This window comes from Photinus pyralis, unplaced genomic scaffold (genome assembly GCF_008802855.1).
Source record: "Photinus pyralis isolate 1611_PpyrPB1 unplaced genomic scaffold, Ppyr1.3 Ppyr1.4_LG6, whole genome shotgun sequence".
NCBI lineage: Eukaryota > Metazoa > Arthropoda > Insecta > Coleoptera > Lampyridae > Photinus > Photinus pyralis.
The window spans coordinates 38,090,207-38,106,681 of record NW_022170663.1 but is presented as its reverse complement, the minus strand read 5'-3'; the positions used below and the strand labels follow the sequence as shown (position 1 = coordinate 38,106,681).

General features: G+C 38.6%; 3 protein-coding genes across 4 annotated transcripts; 2 read left to right on the top strand and 1 right to left on the bottom strand.

Moving 5' to 3' along the window:
* Positions 1 to 712: 712 nt before the first annotated feature.
* On the bottom strand, positions 713 to 2,088 carry LOC116174629. Its single transcript, XM_031492568.1, has 2 exons — positions 1,094 to 2,088; positions 713 to 991 (listed from the first exon to the last, which is right to left on the bottom strand). The coding sequence occupies exons 1-2, from the start codon at positions 2,063 to 2,065 to the stop codon at positions 713 to 715; spliced, it is 1,251 nt and encodes a 416-aa protein (XP_031348428.1). The 5' UTR covers positions 2,066 to 2,088.
* Positions 2,089 to 4,130: 2,042 nt separating this feature from the next.
* Positions 4,131 to 6,769, top strand: LOC116174344 (sodium-coupled monocarboxylate transporter 2-like). The gene is made up of 8 exons (XM_031492251.1): positions 4,131 to 4,392; positions 4,439 to 4,716; positions 4,769 to 4,991; positions 5,035 to 5,175; positions 5,227 to 5,445; positions 5,494 to 5,764; positions 5,813 to 5,958; positions 6,005 to 6,769. Exons 1-8 carry the CDS (start codon positions 4,181 to 4,183, stop codon positions 6,267 to 6,269), a joined length of 1,755 nt encoding a protein of 584 aa, XP_031348111.1. The 5' UTR covers positions 4,131 to 4,180; the 3' UTR covers positions 6,270 to 6,769.
* Positions 6,770 to 8,852: 2,083 nt separating this feature from the next.
* On the top strand, positions 8,853 to 12,670 carry LOC116174438 (sodium-coupled monocarboxylate transporter 2-like). Of its 2 annotated transcripts, XM_031492357.1 has the most exons (9): positions 8,854 to 10,274; positions 10,422 to 10,677; positions 10,722 to 10,999; positions 11,049 to 11,271; positions 11,321 to 11,461; positions 11,509 to 11,727; positions 11,770 to 12,040; positions 12,089 to 12,234; positions 12,281 to 12,670. In XM_031492357.1, exons 1-9 carry the CDS (start codon positions 10,007 to 10,009, stop codon positions 12,549 to 12,551), a joined length of 2,073 nt encoding a protein of 690 aa, XP_031348217.1. In that variant the 5' UTR covers positions 8,854 to 10,006; the 3' UTR covers positions 12,552 to 12,670. The 2 variants fall into 2 exon arrangements, with proteins under 2 accessions (XP_031348218.1, XP_031348217.1); XM_031492358.1 differs by lacking the exons at positions 12,089 to 12,234; positions 12,281 to 12,670 and having other exon boundaries at positions 8,853 to 10,274; positions 11,817 to 11,984.
* The last annotated feature ends 3,805 nt before the right edge of the window (positions 12,671 to 16,475 follow it).

Genomic DNA, 16,475 nt, shown 5'->3' with positions numbered 1-16,475 from the left:
TAAATTTTCATAATAATTTAATAATTAGTCAACAATAATCTAATACTTTTATCAACTTATAATTATAACATAACAAAAAAGGAAAAAGCAATGTCTATTTGTTTTAGTCTTTTGGTCCAATACGTATGAATCTGGTTTCGTATAAAACGAAATTCCCTCTCACAAAGAACCGAAAATTACCGATTCTTTGGCACTAACGGTATCGGTATTGGTTATTATAACTTCTTGAACAACGGTTCCGGTTTTAAGTGAGAGGCCTACAAACGCAATCGGTTCCGGTACATAGTCCAAGCAACGAAGACCAAAAAATACCAAATAGTGGAAATAATTAATGTAGAAGCCAATTTTTGCACACTTGTAGAGGAAGGTGTTCTTAACAACATACTAAAAGTCCTGGGGGGTGAGGGTGGAGCTAAGGGTACAGGGGGTGTCTAAAGGTCCTATTTTTCAGTTTTTTGTCAATAACTCGTAAAATAATGCCTCTAGCAAAAAAATGTTGGTATACTAAATTAATCTACATAAAATTCTCTATAAGGTTCTATACACTTTTTTGCTAGGATCAATGCTCAAGGAGGTATGGAGGTGGGAGGGGGTGTAAAATTAAAAAAAACGTTTTTTTTTTAAAATGAAATGTTTTAAGTTAAAAATAATATGTTTATTGCTGAAAATGTAGTAATTAGTGAAGGAATTATTATTATATATATCTTGACAATTAAATTTCGTCAAAATCTAAATCTTCATCGATGCTTTCTTCGACGGGGGCTCCGTTCGTACATGAGCCGAGGCATCCACAGGCATCGGAGCAAGTAATCCCTGCCTTTCGGCAAACGCAGCGCACCCCACACCCAGTCATGCATCGACAAAAGATCATTTTCAGAATGGATTCGGGTGCCACAGGGTCTTTCGTGTAAACTGGGTTAAGGATACCATCTTTTCCCTTGACCCAACCCCATTGTATGGGGGGTAGGGGGTTTCCGAGCCACTGTTGTATCTGTAAGAAAGTAATGAGACCAACGTAAGAATTCATCACAAATTAATATTTGTAATTTAAAGAAAGCATTAGGTATTTTAAGATACAAGTAAATGGATTTACCTGTAGGTATGCTCTGAGCGAGTGTTGCTTTGAAGCTCCTTTGGTAGGCGGAAGAGTGGCCATATCTGACTTGGGCTTCATTGCAGCTTTTAAAAATGCTGAGTATCTAAGTTCGTTTAGATTATTTTGATGAGCAGGCGCTTTGTATATAGCCAGGAAAAGTTTCTCACCAGCCTCTTCAATATCCTCAGGTGATGTTGAGGGATCTTTAAATATTGTGGACATGTCTTGAGTAAGGCCAGGATTTTCCTTGAAAAGCTTAGCTATTCCCACTTTACTCTTCCCATGTATCGCCGAGGTAGTGTCGCATCCGGAGAAGCTATGGAGAAGGAGAATCGTTTTGGCGATCGGATGTTGTTGAAGTTGCCGCACTGAAAACAATTTGGTCTCCACATTACCACGGCCTGGCTTCATGAAGTATATATTGGTTGATTGTGGTGCCAACCCAATGAGGAGAACTATCAAGTCCACATCCTCCCCAACTATTACTGCAGTTGGATGTACAGCAGCTTTATCCAACCCGCACCTCACAATAGTGCCGTCAGCATCCCCTGTAGCTATAGTAGTTTCAATGCCTGCTGCTGTCATTTTCTCACTGAGCAAGTGAATCAGCCTTGTTTTGTTTCTTTCATTAGCAAGAAAATGCTCTTGTTGAACTGTGATGGTCGTGTTTTCTTGAAAGTTGATGTCAACAGAAGTTTTTGAGATCCCTCTTCGCTTCTGCTCCGCTCGTTTTGTGCTGTCGACATGACTATAACCATCAAAAACCACCATACAATTTTCACCGTAATGTTTTTGTGCATAGGCAATGTACTGTTGGGAAATTGGTGAAATGTTGGAGGACTGTTTCCACTTCACGCGGTGGAGGAGGAAACCGCCATCTACTACAACGGTGCTCTGGGTGAGATCGAGGGTTGCGTTGTCCTCTGCCGGCAAAACATCATAGAGAGCTGATTTTTTCCCTTTTCGCATTCCGCCTTCGTTGAACAGAGCCAAGGGGTATGGAGTTAATTCATAAGCTAAAAGCTCTGCTACATTGCTGTCGTTCTTTTTTACTATGACAGTTCGTTGAAAAATTGTCAGGGGGTTAATACTCACTTTCTCACCATTAATTTTTACAGTGTTACTTATACTGGCTATTGACAAAACCACATTCTTTTTAGATTGCTTCATGTCACCGAATTTGCTGCCAATAAAACTTTGCATTGTTTTGGTTCCAATATCGAGGGCTTGGTGGCAGTTTATTTTGGAACTTCCCAGGATGCCCGATAACAGCGACATTAGCGAATCCAACTTCGGAAAAGGGGGATGGTCATTGAACCATTCGTGAATCTTAGCTCGATCTCGTGAATCTCTTGTTTGCCTTGATACCCGAAAATCAACGTGTTGCTCTCTAGTTGCGAAAACCACTTCAGCAAACTTGTTATTGTTGAAAAATTAATTATTTAATTGTCAAGATACATAATTAATTCACTAATCACTTCATTTTTAACAATAAACATGTTATTTTTAACTTAAAACATTTCTTTTTTTTAAAAAAAAACTCTAAAATTGTACACCCTCTCCCACCTCCATATCTCCTTGAGCATTGATCCTAGCAAAAAAGTGTATAGAACCTTTTTTATAGAGAATTTTATGTAGATTAATTTAGTATACCAACATTTTTTTGCTAGAGGCATTATTTTACGAGTTATTGACAAAAAACTGAAAAATAGGACCTTTAGACACCCCCTGTACCCTTAGCTCTACCATCACCCCCCAGGACTTTTAGTATGTTGTTAAGAACACCTTCCTCTACAAGTGTGCAAAAATTGGCTTCTAATGAATTTTATTATTTCCGCTATTTTTCCTTCGTTGCCTGGACTAACAGGTTCTTTTAGGTGCCGGTTCCAACCATTGGACTCAACAAGTGTTAGATGTACACATCAGCCTTCTAATCACACAAATCTTTTTCTTAGTCAGCTAGTTTGACTTTGAATTCGTTCTCAATACGGTCAGTTAATATATCATTATAGAAAATGCTGCCCATAAGTTCACGGGACTTTCTGACTTCTCTACAATGATTTCTGTTACTGTCAGGATTAAATGTTGTAGGCCTAGTTTCATTAATCTTTCTCGAATTCATTAAAGACGATAGACGTGCATAATATGCCATATGTAATCAGCTAAAAGGTTATCAACACACTCTTCAACAAGTCGGTATACCTGCAGTATACAGGGTGGTGACTTGCGTAACGCATCATAGGGATTTCAATGTAAAATTCATAACATGCGATTATTGGCTCCCCAAATTATTTTAGAGCAAAAATGTATTGAAGGTTTTTTGTAGAAAAAATTTTTTACGCCAATCAACCGTATTAGTTTTCAATTTTTTCATAATAAAGACGGAAAATTGGAAAAATAAAACCCGCATCTTTTTCAATAATCTGCGATGCCATGGAATTTTCTAAAACAAAAAGATATCCAGTTATCAATTAGCAGCAGTTCGAAATGGATTTTATGATCGACTTGGTTACTGTATTGCAGATAACGGTGACTTATTCGAACATTTATTGTAAATTGTTATATTAGGAAACCGTTTTTAGTAATTTGCTCTTTCTTTATGTTAAATTCGCTGTTCTAAATATAATAGTTTTTGATAGAATTTGATTTGTTTTATAGCAGACTTTCCATGGCATGACGGATATTGGCGTACTTTTTGTATTATACAATTCCATGGCATCACAGATTATTGAAAAAGATGCGAGTTTTATTTTTCCAATTTTCCATTTTTATTATGTAAAGAATTAAAAACTAATACTGTTTATAGGCGTAAAAAAATTTTTTCTACAAAAAACCTTAATACGTTTTTGCTCTAAAATAATTTGGGAAGCCAATAATCGCATGTTATGAATTTTACTTTGAAATCCCTATGATGCGTGACGCAAGTCACCACCCTGTATAAATGTTGTGTAAGATGCTCGACGTAGTTTTTATAATTTCTTATCATCGTGACCTCGATCATCCTCGGTCGGTGTAATCTACTCTAAACCTATTTTGCCCCTTCGAATCCGGCGTGCGCATTAGTGTGCAGGCAGTTGTCCAGAAATGAATTCTTCACTGATTGAAATACGAACATCAATACCACCGATCACATTTTCATGGCTGGATTATGTAGTGTTTGCGGCACTTTTGGGTATGAGCGGATCCATAGGAATCTTTTTTGGGTGTTTCGGTAGTAAGCAGAACTCAAGTGGCGAATATCTTTTAGGCGGGAAACGTTTGCACATAGTTCCGGTTGCGATGTCCATAATCGCTAGGTATACCAAATCAATTATTATACAACTAATTGAAACCAAATTTAAGTAACATATCGGGATTGGCTGTCTTGGGAGCTCCCGCCGACATCTACAGGTACGGCGCGTATTTCATATGGTCAATAATACCGATACTCACGTCCTCCTTGGCGTGCGTTTACGTGTTCATGCCCGTACTTTTACAACTGGAACTAATCACGACCTACCAATACTTGCAACTCCGTTTTGGTAAATCGGTAAAGATCTTGGCGTCGTTTATGTACATTTTTCAGCTTGTGACATACAATCCCGTGGTTATCTTCCTACCATGCTTAGCTTTCAGTCAAGGTAACGGGTTATCGTTTCTTAAATTTATAACAACAGTCATTGTTATGTGCAGCAACCGGCTACAACATTTACCTAATTGCTCCAGCCACAACTGTATTTTGCGTTTTCTATACTGCAATTGGCGGATTGAAAACGGTCGTTTGGACCGATACTCTGCAAAGTATCTCAATACTTTTAGGTTCAGTTGTGGTACTCGCCATGGGACTGTACCAGAGTGGTGGAGTTGGCAACGTTTTCAAAATAGCAAGGGATGGTGGACGACTTGATGTGTTCAAGTATGTAACAGAGCGTTGATCGAGCGACAAGTGTTGCACTCAGCTTTGATTTAGACCCTACCGTACGAGACACTTTTTGGACTTTTGCAGTGGGAAGTAGTGCCATGTGGATGGTAGACGTTGCCGTTAACCAAGGTACCTTACAACGATTGAGTGCAGTACCGACATTTGCTAAAGTGAAGCTGTAAGGTTTCGCGCTGACCTTTGGTGACTATTTACATTTGAATTTTTTAAGGGTTATGGTATTGTTTGGCATCATTTCCGTTATATTTAAAGTATTGACCACGATAACGGGTATAGCAGTGTATGCAAGGTATGCAGACTGCGATCCACTTCAGTCGGGTAAAGCACTTCACATGGACCAACTAGTACCTTATTACGTTATGGATGTTGGCGGTTCAATTTTGGGATTACCTGGTCTTTTCATTGCCGGCGTCTTTGCAGCTGCTTTAAGGTAATAAGTTTACGTAGAATCATTATTAGAAACTATAGAAATTTACAGCACACTATCTACAAACTTACTCAATTTAGCAACGACCATTTACACAGACTTTCTATCTGGTTTTGTACCAAAATCAACACCCGAAAAGAAAATAAGTTACCTATTGAAGCTTATAGTTGTAGTTGTGGGGATTGTCGATTGCTGCCTGGTATTCCTTGTTGCAAAGTTTGGCGGAATTTTGCAATTTGCAATAAGCCTTTTGGGCATTACATATGGTAGTTTGCTCGGGATATTCACGCTGGGAATGGTTTTTCCGATAGCCAACGAAAAGGTATGAGGCGGTTTAGGGTTTGCAGATGAAACATATGGTAGTTTATAGGGTGCTTTGAGTGGAGGAATTGCTGGACTAATCTTCAGCGGCTTTATGGTTTTTGGTAACCTATTCTATAAGTACCATGGATTACTTCCTGATCATCGAAAGCCCATCTCAACGCAAGGATGTAATGTAACTACACCGTTGCTAAGGTAAACTACTGAAATCACTAAGCAATAACTTTACACTATACTTTAGCGACAATTACAAAAGTTACGAAGGAGAAATTCCGTCGGCTTTCTTCAGGGTGTCGTTTTGGTACTTTTCGATATGCGGATGTATTGTCACGGTGGTAGTTGGCTTACTAGTGAGCTTTGTAACGCGCAAAAGTGACTCCAACGTCAGACCCGAACTGATCAGTCCAGTTTTCCAATTCTTGTTACCGACGAAACAATTAAAGAAAGATCGAAGTTGCAAAGACGATATTCCTTTAAAAAGAGTTCCATGCGAAATTGTTGAGTAGCTATTTCATTTTTTTGTAATCGCAAACATTGTGTTTTTTGTGTGTTTTCATATTGCCTACACCTCACAGCTCACTATCAACTTGTCGCAATTGCAATTGAATCATACAGCAGTACAAGTACTTCACCTTTACTGCCAGTGTTGAAGAAAGGTGGAAGCGCGAGGTTTTGGGGTCGGGTTTATGGCAATGCCCTTTGGTCTGTGCAATGCCCCCTCGTCTTTCGAATTAAACTAATAAAATGATTCTATGCCTTCTCTAAACCGGAACGCAATTGCTGTGTTACCCGAAGAAAACTGCTAGCCATCATCAAGTGAATCGAACATTTTTGTATAGTCAAAAGTTTCTCGTAAAAAACTACTAGGTCCAGCAGCAGCCAACTACCCAAATTGTTGGAAAGACCGTAAGAGCACGAATTCGTAACAGAACACCGTACGCGGTGCCTTTATATTGTTTTTTTTATTAAGTATTTACTTGTGTATTCACGTGGAAGTATATTATTAGTTTTCTGTTGTCCTGTAAGATTCTTCAAATCGCTTATTTTTTGGAGGAAGTACCTCATTCGGGCCCGATTCTTCGCTGTATCATGTTGTTTCCTCTCTCGTGCCAGCGGGCGGACGATGCTTAGGAAAGGAGGGTCCTCCAATTAACATTTCTTCTGTTTAGTCTGTGTGGTCTGGTTATGTGATCATAGAAACGGAAAGAATGCGTCGCATCACCATTCCTGGTCGCCGCGTCCATACAGGGCTGCCTCAAGACAAAAGTTATGTGTAAGGAAGCACTAAAATTTGCGCCCCTAGCCGCCGCGCTAAACGCTAAATAATGGGAACCTTTGGCAAGCAGGATTTTAAAAATATACTTAAAACACACTGTAACGTAAATTTAATTAGGTGATTTATTTATTTACAATGAATTAACAATACATTTATCACAATGTTGAAATGAATTGATTTATTACACCCAAATATTATTTATCACTCACATTAACACAGTTTATAACAGGGGGAACTATTTATATAGTTCGATGTTGAATTGGAACTTCCCTGAAACGAAATTCGATTTTTTATATAGCCAACTCGAGTATTTTCGAGTGCTCCCGAATGGTCTTGAACATTCTAGAACAAAACGCACCACATTTTCCGGAAAGATTACATCACAACCGCGTTTGTTCTTTGTCACCGATTACTAATCTTTTATGGCACCTCGATATCTATCGGGATTTCTGGAATATTCGCTACATAATTTCTTACTATATTAGGAATTTTTTCAATTTATGTTATATTGTGATCGTTTGATCTTAAAAATAGAAAACGCCGTCGGTGTTTTACATCCGTGATTCGGCAGTCATTAGATTTGAGTAATTTTGCGCCCCTTCTTGTCTGCACCGTAAGCGGAGGGTTACATCGCTTACGCCTAAAGCCGGCCCTGCGTCCATGACTAACCTGTACGGTCGACTCAATGACGGTGGCTTGGCGTCACACTGTCTGGATTACTCGCCAAGTAGTTTTCCATTTGAATTTATGATTGAGATGTTTGTTTTGTGTATTTCTCCTGCATTTTGTTTTTCGTAGTTGGTTTATTTCTTGTATTTGTTACACCAGGTTTGTTGTGTTGTTTCTTGTCTTTTCTTACGCATTACGTTTAATTCAATTTCCTTTCCGATAGTTATTCGTACCACCCAATCCGAGCCCAATGGGGAAATACCTGACAAAATTTGTGTCCGAGTCCGATTACTAGTGCTGTTAGGACCAATATCTACATTTATTCCTGATGGAGAACAACCGTTTCAATAATACACAGGACATAGATTAGCTTCCGTGTTGTCTGGCTGGGAACCGGCGATAGTATAGTAGCGAATTTTTTAGAGTGATATCAGGCGCCATCAAATCGATCAATCAAGTCAATGGCGATAAATAATAACAGTCGGCGTGACTCATTCTTTCGCTGAAATATGATACGCCAACGTTCGCAGAGCACGTACGCTTGTGACATGACAGGCATCTTGTTTGAAGCTGCCGAACGTAGAGCGTCGTTTAGCTTAAGTTTGTAATGATCCTAGAGGTCTATCAAGCCGACACTGAAAACTTGACTTACCCTATACTTACCGTTGGCAACTCTGGCAAAAAACTACAAGCAGAGCCACCTACCTTTCAAGTCGAAACGATGGACGTTTCGCGGCACTTTTGAATTTGGATGGGAGTCGGCTCGATATGGGTGGCACGAATGAACTCCTACGTTGTGTAATCGGTTCTTGTATGCGTTGAGACCTGAGAATAATCGGGAAGGGAATTAAGTAGTAAAAGACAGAACTTTTGTGCGTAAAAAATGACAAGAACAAATAAATATATTACGCACACAACAAGATCATACCAGGGAAACCTTCTACGGGACAAAAACCCCGGCATAGGCCACACAAATACATGAAATAAATCACCTACAGCAACGAAATGCAAGAGAAAGTACACATAAATAAAACATCTCAAATTGTATGATAAATCTCAGATAATCGAATCAAATGCAATTAAATAAATTCATAAAAACAAAACACACGAGACGTCATAAATGCAGTGGAAAACATGATAAATCAATGTAGTACATAAACACATCAAAATACATGTACGATCAATTGAGATAACACAACTCGTAAAATAATAAATTGCATGGACATAGGAAACATCAAAATGGTGTGGCTCCATCGACTCCGGCGGTAGTAATGTTTACGTTTCTTTATAATCTTTGTATTTTGCAATAATTTATCTTTTTTCATAATTTTCCATCTTTGTTTTTGAAAGGGACTCGATTTAAGCTCCCCGCTGAATCACGTGTTTGATACCGTTAACTTTCATCGTTTTCATATTTTGTGTAAATGTTTGCTAAATATATAGTTATTTTGATTACATGGTCTTGATCCCAAGTTGAATTTAGATTTCGAGCATTATTCTACTAAATATGTGGAAGTTATCTAATTTTTTAATGCGTGTATGGACCGGTTGCGCGTAAATTAACACCTCTCCCCTTGAATAACACGGTCACGGGGTTGGTAAAAAACTGTAACCATATTAGTTACGACACCTAAGCCGGGAGGGATCTCGAATTTGTACTGTAGGTTCGGATACCCCGGACGAGGGGCGTTTTACCTATTTCAGGGGTGGAATTTCCGCTAACAAAAGCTGTTCGGTTTAGAATCTATGTACGATATGAGTTGCGATTCACCAATTTCCATATATTCTGTTAACGTAGAATTTGCCCTCCAAGGCCATGTAATTTTCGATGTTACTTTTAACATAAGGGTGTTAGTGTACTGAGGATGAGTTACCTGTTGTACATTTTAACCGATGGAGTTCCACGTTGGTCTATCCGGGTGTGCTAAAATCGACGGTCTGCCGCCTCTGGTCATATTACTTAAGGCGCTGTGGTATTTCTTGCGGTACCAATTCTAAATGGTTGTTTTTTGAGAAAATAAGTTATACACCAAATGAAAACGTTGATAATAGCACTTAAAAAATCTTTTAAAAAATCGCGAGCAAGTGATAACTGAAAAAATAATTTTTAGTCGGTTTTTCACGAACTTTCTACGGATATAACTAGGTTATGGTTGGATGAATGAAGTTGATTTTTTGTACAGACTAATGAATAATGATAGGTACTGCTAATCACTAGGACAGTGCTTCTTTTAAAATTTTTTAAAAAGAAGATATCTAATAATAATAAGATAAACGGTATGGTGCTCCGCAGGCGACATGATGAATTTGTCATGTGTTAATTTGAACATTCATAGAACGAAAATGGCGCGCAATTCAAATCCTAAAGCCGAATTTGGATCACCCCTTATCATCCTACAGATGAACGAACTTGGATGTTGGCCATTTTCTGTCAAAATTGGGATAGGAAACTCTCATTCACGTTTTTCACACATTGATTTATATATGAATGCACGATTAAAAAAATCTGAGCGAAATGAAGAAAGCTGCCCAGAACGCGAAAGCAATTGTGTTGTTAAGAACCGAGGTATGTGCAATTCATCTACTCTAATAGTGACTAGAAAAAGTTTTTCACATGATGAGTTTTCATTGTAGTTTAATTATAGATCAGATAACGCAGTTGAAAAAAAATTTTAACGAGGTTAGCAAACAACTTGTCGTAATCATTTAATAGGTTTCAGATTGTCGTTGCAGTGCAGCGCACCTGTTCCAATAGATTCTTTGAAAATGATCTCTAACGCAACCATAATCGATCCTCCGCTTACGTTTTCTTGGTTAGATTACGCAGTGTTTGGTGTGATGTTAAGTGTGAGTGGAATCATAGGCATATTCTTCGGATGTTTCGGAACGAAGCAAAATTCCACCGACGAATACCTCTTGGGAGGAAGAAAACTGCACATACTTCCAGTTTCAATGTCGATAATCGCTAGGTATATTTCCAGTCCAATTATAGTCGTTCAGCTGCTAATTTTAGTAACATTTCCGGTTTGGCCGTCTTGGGAGTGTCGGCGGATATCTACAGATATGGTGCAGCTCACGTGTGGGCATTGATACCCATAGCGATCTGCCCGTTGGCATGCATATACGTGTACATGCCGGTATTCCTAAAATTGAAGCTCATTACAACCTATCAGTATTTGCAGATTCGCTTTGATAATACGATAAAGATGCTCGCTTCGTTCATATACATTTTTCATCTGATCATTTATAATCCCGTCGTTATTTTCTTGCCCTGTTTAGCCTTCAACCAAGGTACATTTTTGTCACTTGTAAAGTTTGAGGGGACCTATTGTAATTGTAGCGACTGGCTACAACGTCAATGTACTTGCACCGGCCACAACCATATTTTGCGTATTCTACACTGCCATTGGTGGTCTGAAGACGGTGGTGTGGACGGATACCCTACAAACCATTTCAATACTGCTGGGATTATTTGCTGTACTTGGCATGGGTTTGTACCAAGGTGGTGATGTGAGCACGATCTTTGAAGTTGCTAAGTCGGGTGAGAGACTCGATATCTTCAAGTTAAGTCGAACACCCACGGCCGATGTATCCTAAAAACGTTGTTCACAGTTTCAACATTGATCCAACCATTCGAGACAATTTCTGGACGTATGCCTTAGGATCTACAGCGATGTGGATGGTGGATGTTTCTATCAACCAAGGCACGTTGCAACGTTTGAATGCAGTGCCGACATTCGCGCACGCAAAGATGTAAAGCTTATCGCGCGAATTCGTTTGTTAGAACTGTAACTTTTTAGGGTAATGCTGATATTTTTTGTTATCTCAGTTACAGTGAAAGTCCTAGCGATTATAACTGGCATATCTATGTATGCCAGATATGCAGATTGTGATCCACTGCTGTCGGGAAAAGTGGCGCACTCCGATCAAGTGGTGCCGTACTATGTTATGGATGTGGGGGGTTCCATCCTTGGTTTGCCTGGACTGTTCATAGCGGGCGTTTTCGCAGCCGCGTTAAGGTAACAACTCCTACAACACAAAATATTTACGGGCACTTGCAGCACCCTCTCAACAAACTTACTCAACTTGTCAACAACAATTTACACAGACCTTCTATCCGGATTTGTATCAAAATCGATATCTGAAAGAAACGTGAGTTATATCCTAAAATTGATCGTCGCAGTTGTTGGGATCGTCGATTGCGGTTTGGTGCTCATAGTCGGGAAATTTGGAGGAATCCTGCAATTTGGAATAAGTCTATTAGGCATAACGTATGGAACGTTGCTTGGGCTCTTCACGCTCGGCATGGTTTTTCCAATTGCCAATAAACAGGTAGGTAAGCGAGAAGAGTCGTGGGTTTTACGATTTCAATTTTGATAGGGCGCTCTTTGCGGAGGAATAGCTGGGATAATCTTCAGTTCTTGTATGGTTCTCGGAAATTTGTGGTACAAGTTTCACGGAACACTTCCCGATTATCCGAAACCTGTTTCAACAAGGGGTTGCAATTTTACCACACCGTTACTAATGTAATACAGTAATTCAAGAATTGTTGCAACCTTCAAATTGTTATAGAGAGACACGCAATTATCACGGAGGGGAGATGCCAGTCGCATTTTTCAGAATATCGTTTTGGTATTATCCATTCTACGGGTGTCTTGTGGTATTGGTTGTTGGTCTCTTTGTGAGTTTCGTAACACGGAAACCTAATTCTACACCTCGTCCAGAGCTAATTAGCCCGATGTTCCAATTTTTGTTACCGCAGAAGCACTTACAAAGAAGTGCAAGTTATAGGAGAAGCGAAGTTGCATTAAAAATAACTGCGCATGCAACTGAAGATCAATGAAATTTTTCTAGCTAAATTCTATCTTAATTATAGTTAAAATGCTCCTACTGTACTGTGTGCACCGTACCGATATAGGAGCATTAGTTTCTTTTAATAAACGAATTTCGAAGTGAACCTGAGATCATCTGAGAACAACTTACGCTCTCATGGTCGCTGACCGTCTCCTCAACCTTGCCTTTTCTATGGTTGCTGTGCTCATAAACCGAAACGAAACCGTCATTCGTGAGAAACGTCAAGCCTTCAACAATCTACTATTCGTCTCAATCTACTAATCGTTGCCGAGCTAAAAAAAAACAAAACGGAACCAACGCAAAATTGACGACTCCCGTCTGTTTTTATCGCAGCTCACTCTATCCAAACCCGTCCGACTGTCGCCATCAAATATGTAATATATAAGTTTTGTATGAAAATACATAGTTGTATTTTTAAAAAATTTTAAAAAATGGGCTCAAAAAGGTACTTGCCCCATATAGACTTACACTTTCTCCCTTATAAGTCAAATTGGAAACCTCGTTACGTTTCCTAAATCTAAATCCATATCAAATCTGTACGAGTTGCTTGTCACGTAAAACCGACAGACTCGTCAAGATGGCTTTAGCGGGCGACGCTAAATAAAATGCTGTTGCGTTTTATGGAATATACAAGGTGGCTCAACAAAAACGAAACGGAGTGAATAACTCGTAAGGAAATAGTTTCTGAAACAAACGCAAAATCACGTCGATTTTGTTTGGAAAGGGGACATCTTTTACTTCGAAATTTATGAACCCCTGCTGCAAACCAAAGCAGGGTTGCCACCCCTTCAATAATCTTAAATTGAACATTGGTTCAAGTGACACATCACTGGAAACGGCTTTTAATTTTGAAAGGTTCCACCCTGTATATACAACTTGCGACGATACATACATTTTTGAAAGTTGGCAACCATGCAATTTCTAGGTGGGAAAAGGCTGTCTGCGCCATATAAAAAGCACGAACGGGAGTTACGTTGATCATCTTGCCTTGAATGGCGGTCGTGAACGCGTCGCTCCATAAATGTTTGTTGTTATTTTGTGTTATTCAATGGAGGTAGTAATTTTTGCATTTCTTGTTATCGTATTTGTGTTTTGTATGCCGCATTTTATATTTTTTTTGCATTTCAATCTTTGTTTTTGAAATTTACTTGGTTTAACCGCAATGCAGAATCATATGTGTGATACCGTTATGCTATTGTTTGTAATTGTTTACGTTTTTGGTGTAATGCTTGCTTAATTTATGTTTATTGATGTTGATTACTTGGTCTTGTCCCTGAAGTAACATTCATATAACTTTTGATCATTTTATTTTAATATCTGGAAATTACCGATTCGTTTGATGTATCTACTGACTTGTTGTCACGGGGATGTTAAAAACTGTAGTCAAAATTGAGCTACGACACCTAATTCCGTGATTGTCTTCGACATTAAACTGTAGGCTCGAAACCCCGAAACCAGTGGCGGGTTACCTATCTTGCGGGAGCGGGATTGCGCTAATCAAAGCTTTTCAGTTAAGAATCTATGTGCGATAAATGAGTGGCGATTCAATAATTTCCACATATCTTGTTTCTAGTTAAATTTGCATACAAGGTCATGCAATTTTCCATCTTGCTTTTAACAAAAGGACTTTATTGCACCAAAGATGAGTCCTGTGTATTTCACCCTTTCTTAGAATCTTGGTACCTGCTTACCCGACCAATAATTCTCAAAACTTGTTTTTAACCTATAAGTATGTTACCTCTTGAAGTTTACCTGCTACTTTTTGTGATGTTATAATTTTATGTTACGCATTCACATCATTACAAACAATTAATTTTACAACATAATTTGATATTAATTTGACGGCTGGTTTTTTTATTGGTAAGTTCTTTTTCCCCAGCCTATTTCTATTTTGATTCGGTGAGCTACCATTTTCAAAGTTTATTTTTGCAATGTAATTTTATTTCAACTTAAATTTCCGAACTTTTACAGTCAATAATAATTGCGATCATTATTAAAAAACTTTTCACAATTTGAGTTTTACTTTACGTTCCTTCCCTACTGTGCTTCAGGTCAAAGCGTTGTCTACAACTAACGTAAGGGGGTCCTGCCTTAGATGTTTGATCATGTGCCACTTTTCAAATTTAAGCGGAATCTTGTTCAGTTTTGGAGGGAATAGTCATTGGGGTGGCCATTTTGAAACGTTGCCGGGTTGACTTTATTTCCGTGTTTTTGTAGTGTGAAGTTAGTGTAGAACCTGGGGGTTAAGTACCCTACAATTTGCTACACGCACCTGGTTTAGTTTTTAAATTCGAGCGGCTACTTTGGAAGATGCACTTGACTGTAGGGTTTAGGTAAATACAACAAACTATGTAACATCCGGTTCATTGAAATAAAATCGTATCAGTACCTAAAAACCGAGCTAAAACCCAATCCAAAACATTGCCATCTGATTTATCCCCATGTCCTTCCAATCAAAATCGACGTGTTTCTGCGTTTGTTTCAAATACTATTTCCTTGCGAGTTATTCAGCATGTTTCGTTTTCGTTGGGCCACCCTGTATTTACAATATATATAAAATTTTAAACGTAGTGCACGCGGCGAGCGCTGTCGTCGGGGTGAGCGCGGAAATGGTATGTTCGAGGTCATTCAATGTTAATGACCTCAATTGTGGCGTCAAATTACATTTTCAATGTCGTCTAAGGTCGATGACCTGAACTGTGACGTTCCAATACATGTTCAATGTCATCCAAAGGCAATGGACCCATTCTTTGTGTTGTCAAATTACAAATTCAAGGACATCCAAGGTCGAGGACTGCACTTTTATGTAGTGTCGAAGTACTATATTTTATTATTATTTATTTATTATTTTCGAAGCCATCCAAGAACAATTAGCCCATTTTTTTAATGTCGGATTACATTTTCAAGGTCATAGATCACATCTCTTGTAACATTCTCGAGGTTATCCAAACAGATTTTTAAGGCCATCCAAGGTCAATAGTCTCATTTTTATATGGTGTCTAATACAATCTTAAGGTCATCCAAGGACAATGAACCCATGTTTGTGTTGTCATAGAAAGGCAATGACCATATTTTTGTGTTTAATTACACACAAGGTCAGCTAAGACCACATTTTTGCGGTGTCTAGTTAAATCTTCAAGGCCGAGCAATGTCAATATTTTATTGGTATTATAATTACATTTTCAAGGATATACAAGGTCAATGACCCCATGTTTGCTGTGACAAAATACATGTTCGAGGTCATCCAAGATCAATGACCTTATTTGTGTGTGGTGTGATTTCCAAGGTAAATTTGTATGTTGTGAAATTACAATTTCAATGGCATACAAAGTCAATGACTGCATTTTTATGTGGTTTCGAATTATATTTTCAAGGCCATATAAGGGTAATGACCCATCTTTTGTGGTGGCTAATTACATTCTCGAGGTTATCCAAGATCAATGAACTCATTTTTTTGCAGTAGCAAATAGCATTTTAAAGAGGATACAAGGTCAATGACCCCATATTTTGTGGTGTCAAATTACATGTTAGCAGGGCCTGACTGGCCCTCGTGGAACCGCGGAGCGGAGCCTCCGTCGCGGGGCGCCTTTAATTGAATGTTCAATACTATTCAGCAAGTTGCTTGAAATACAATTTGAAAAAACTGCAAATCCCTTGTCTTCTTTTTCGGGGAGGGGAGGGGTCCATGAGTTTGGGGGCCTTATCAAAAGTCAAAGACCTCTTTATGTGGTGTCTAATTATACTCTTACGGTCATCCCAAGGTGAATGAACTCATTTTTTCCCAGTCAAATTATATTTTTAAGGTCATCCGTGGGCAATGGCCTCGTTTTCTATGTTTGTTATCAAAGCGAGTCAATATGTCAATGGTCTCATTTTTATGTGGTGTCTATTTACATTCTCAAGGTCATTCAAA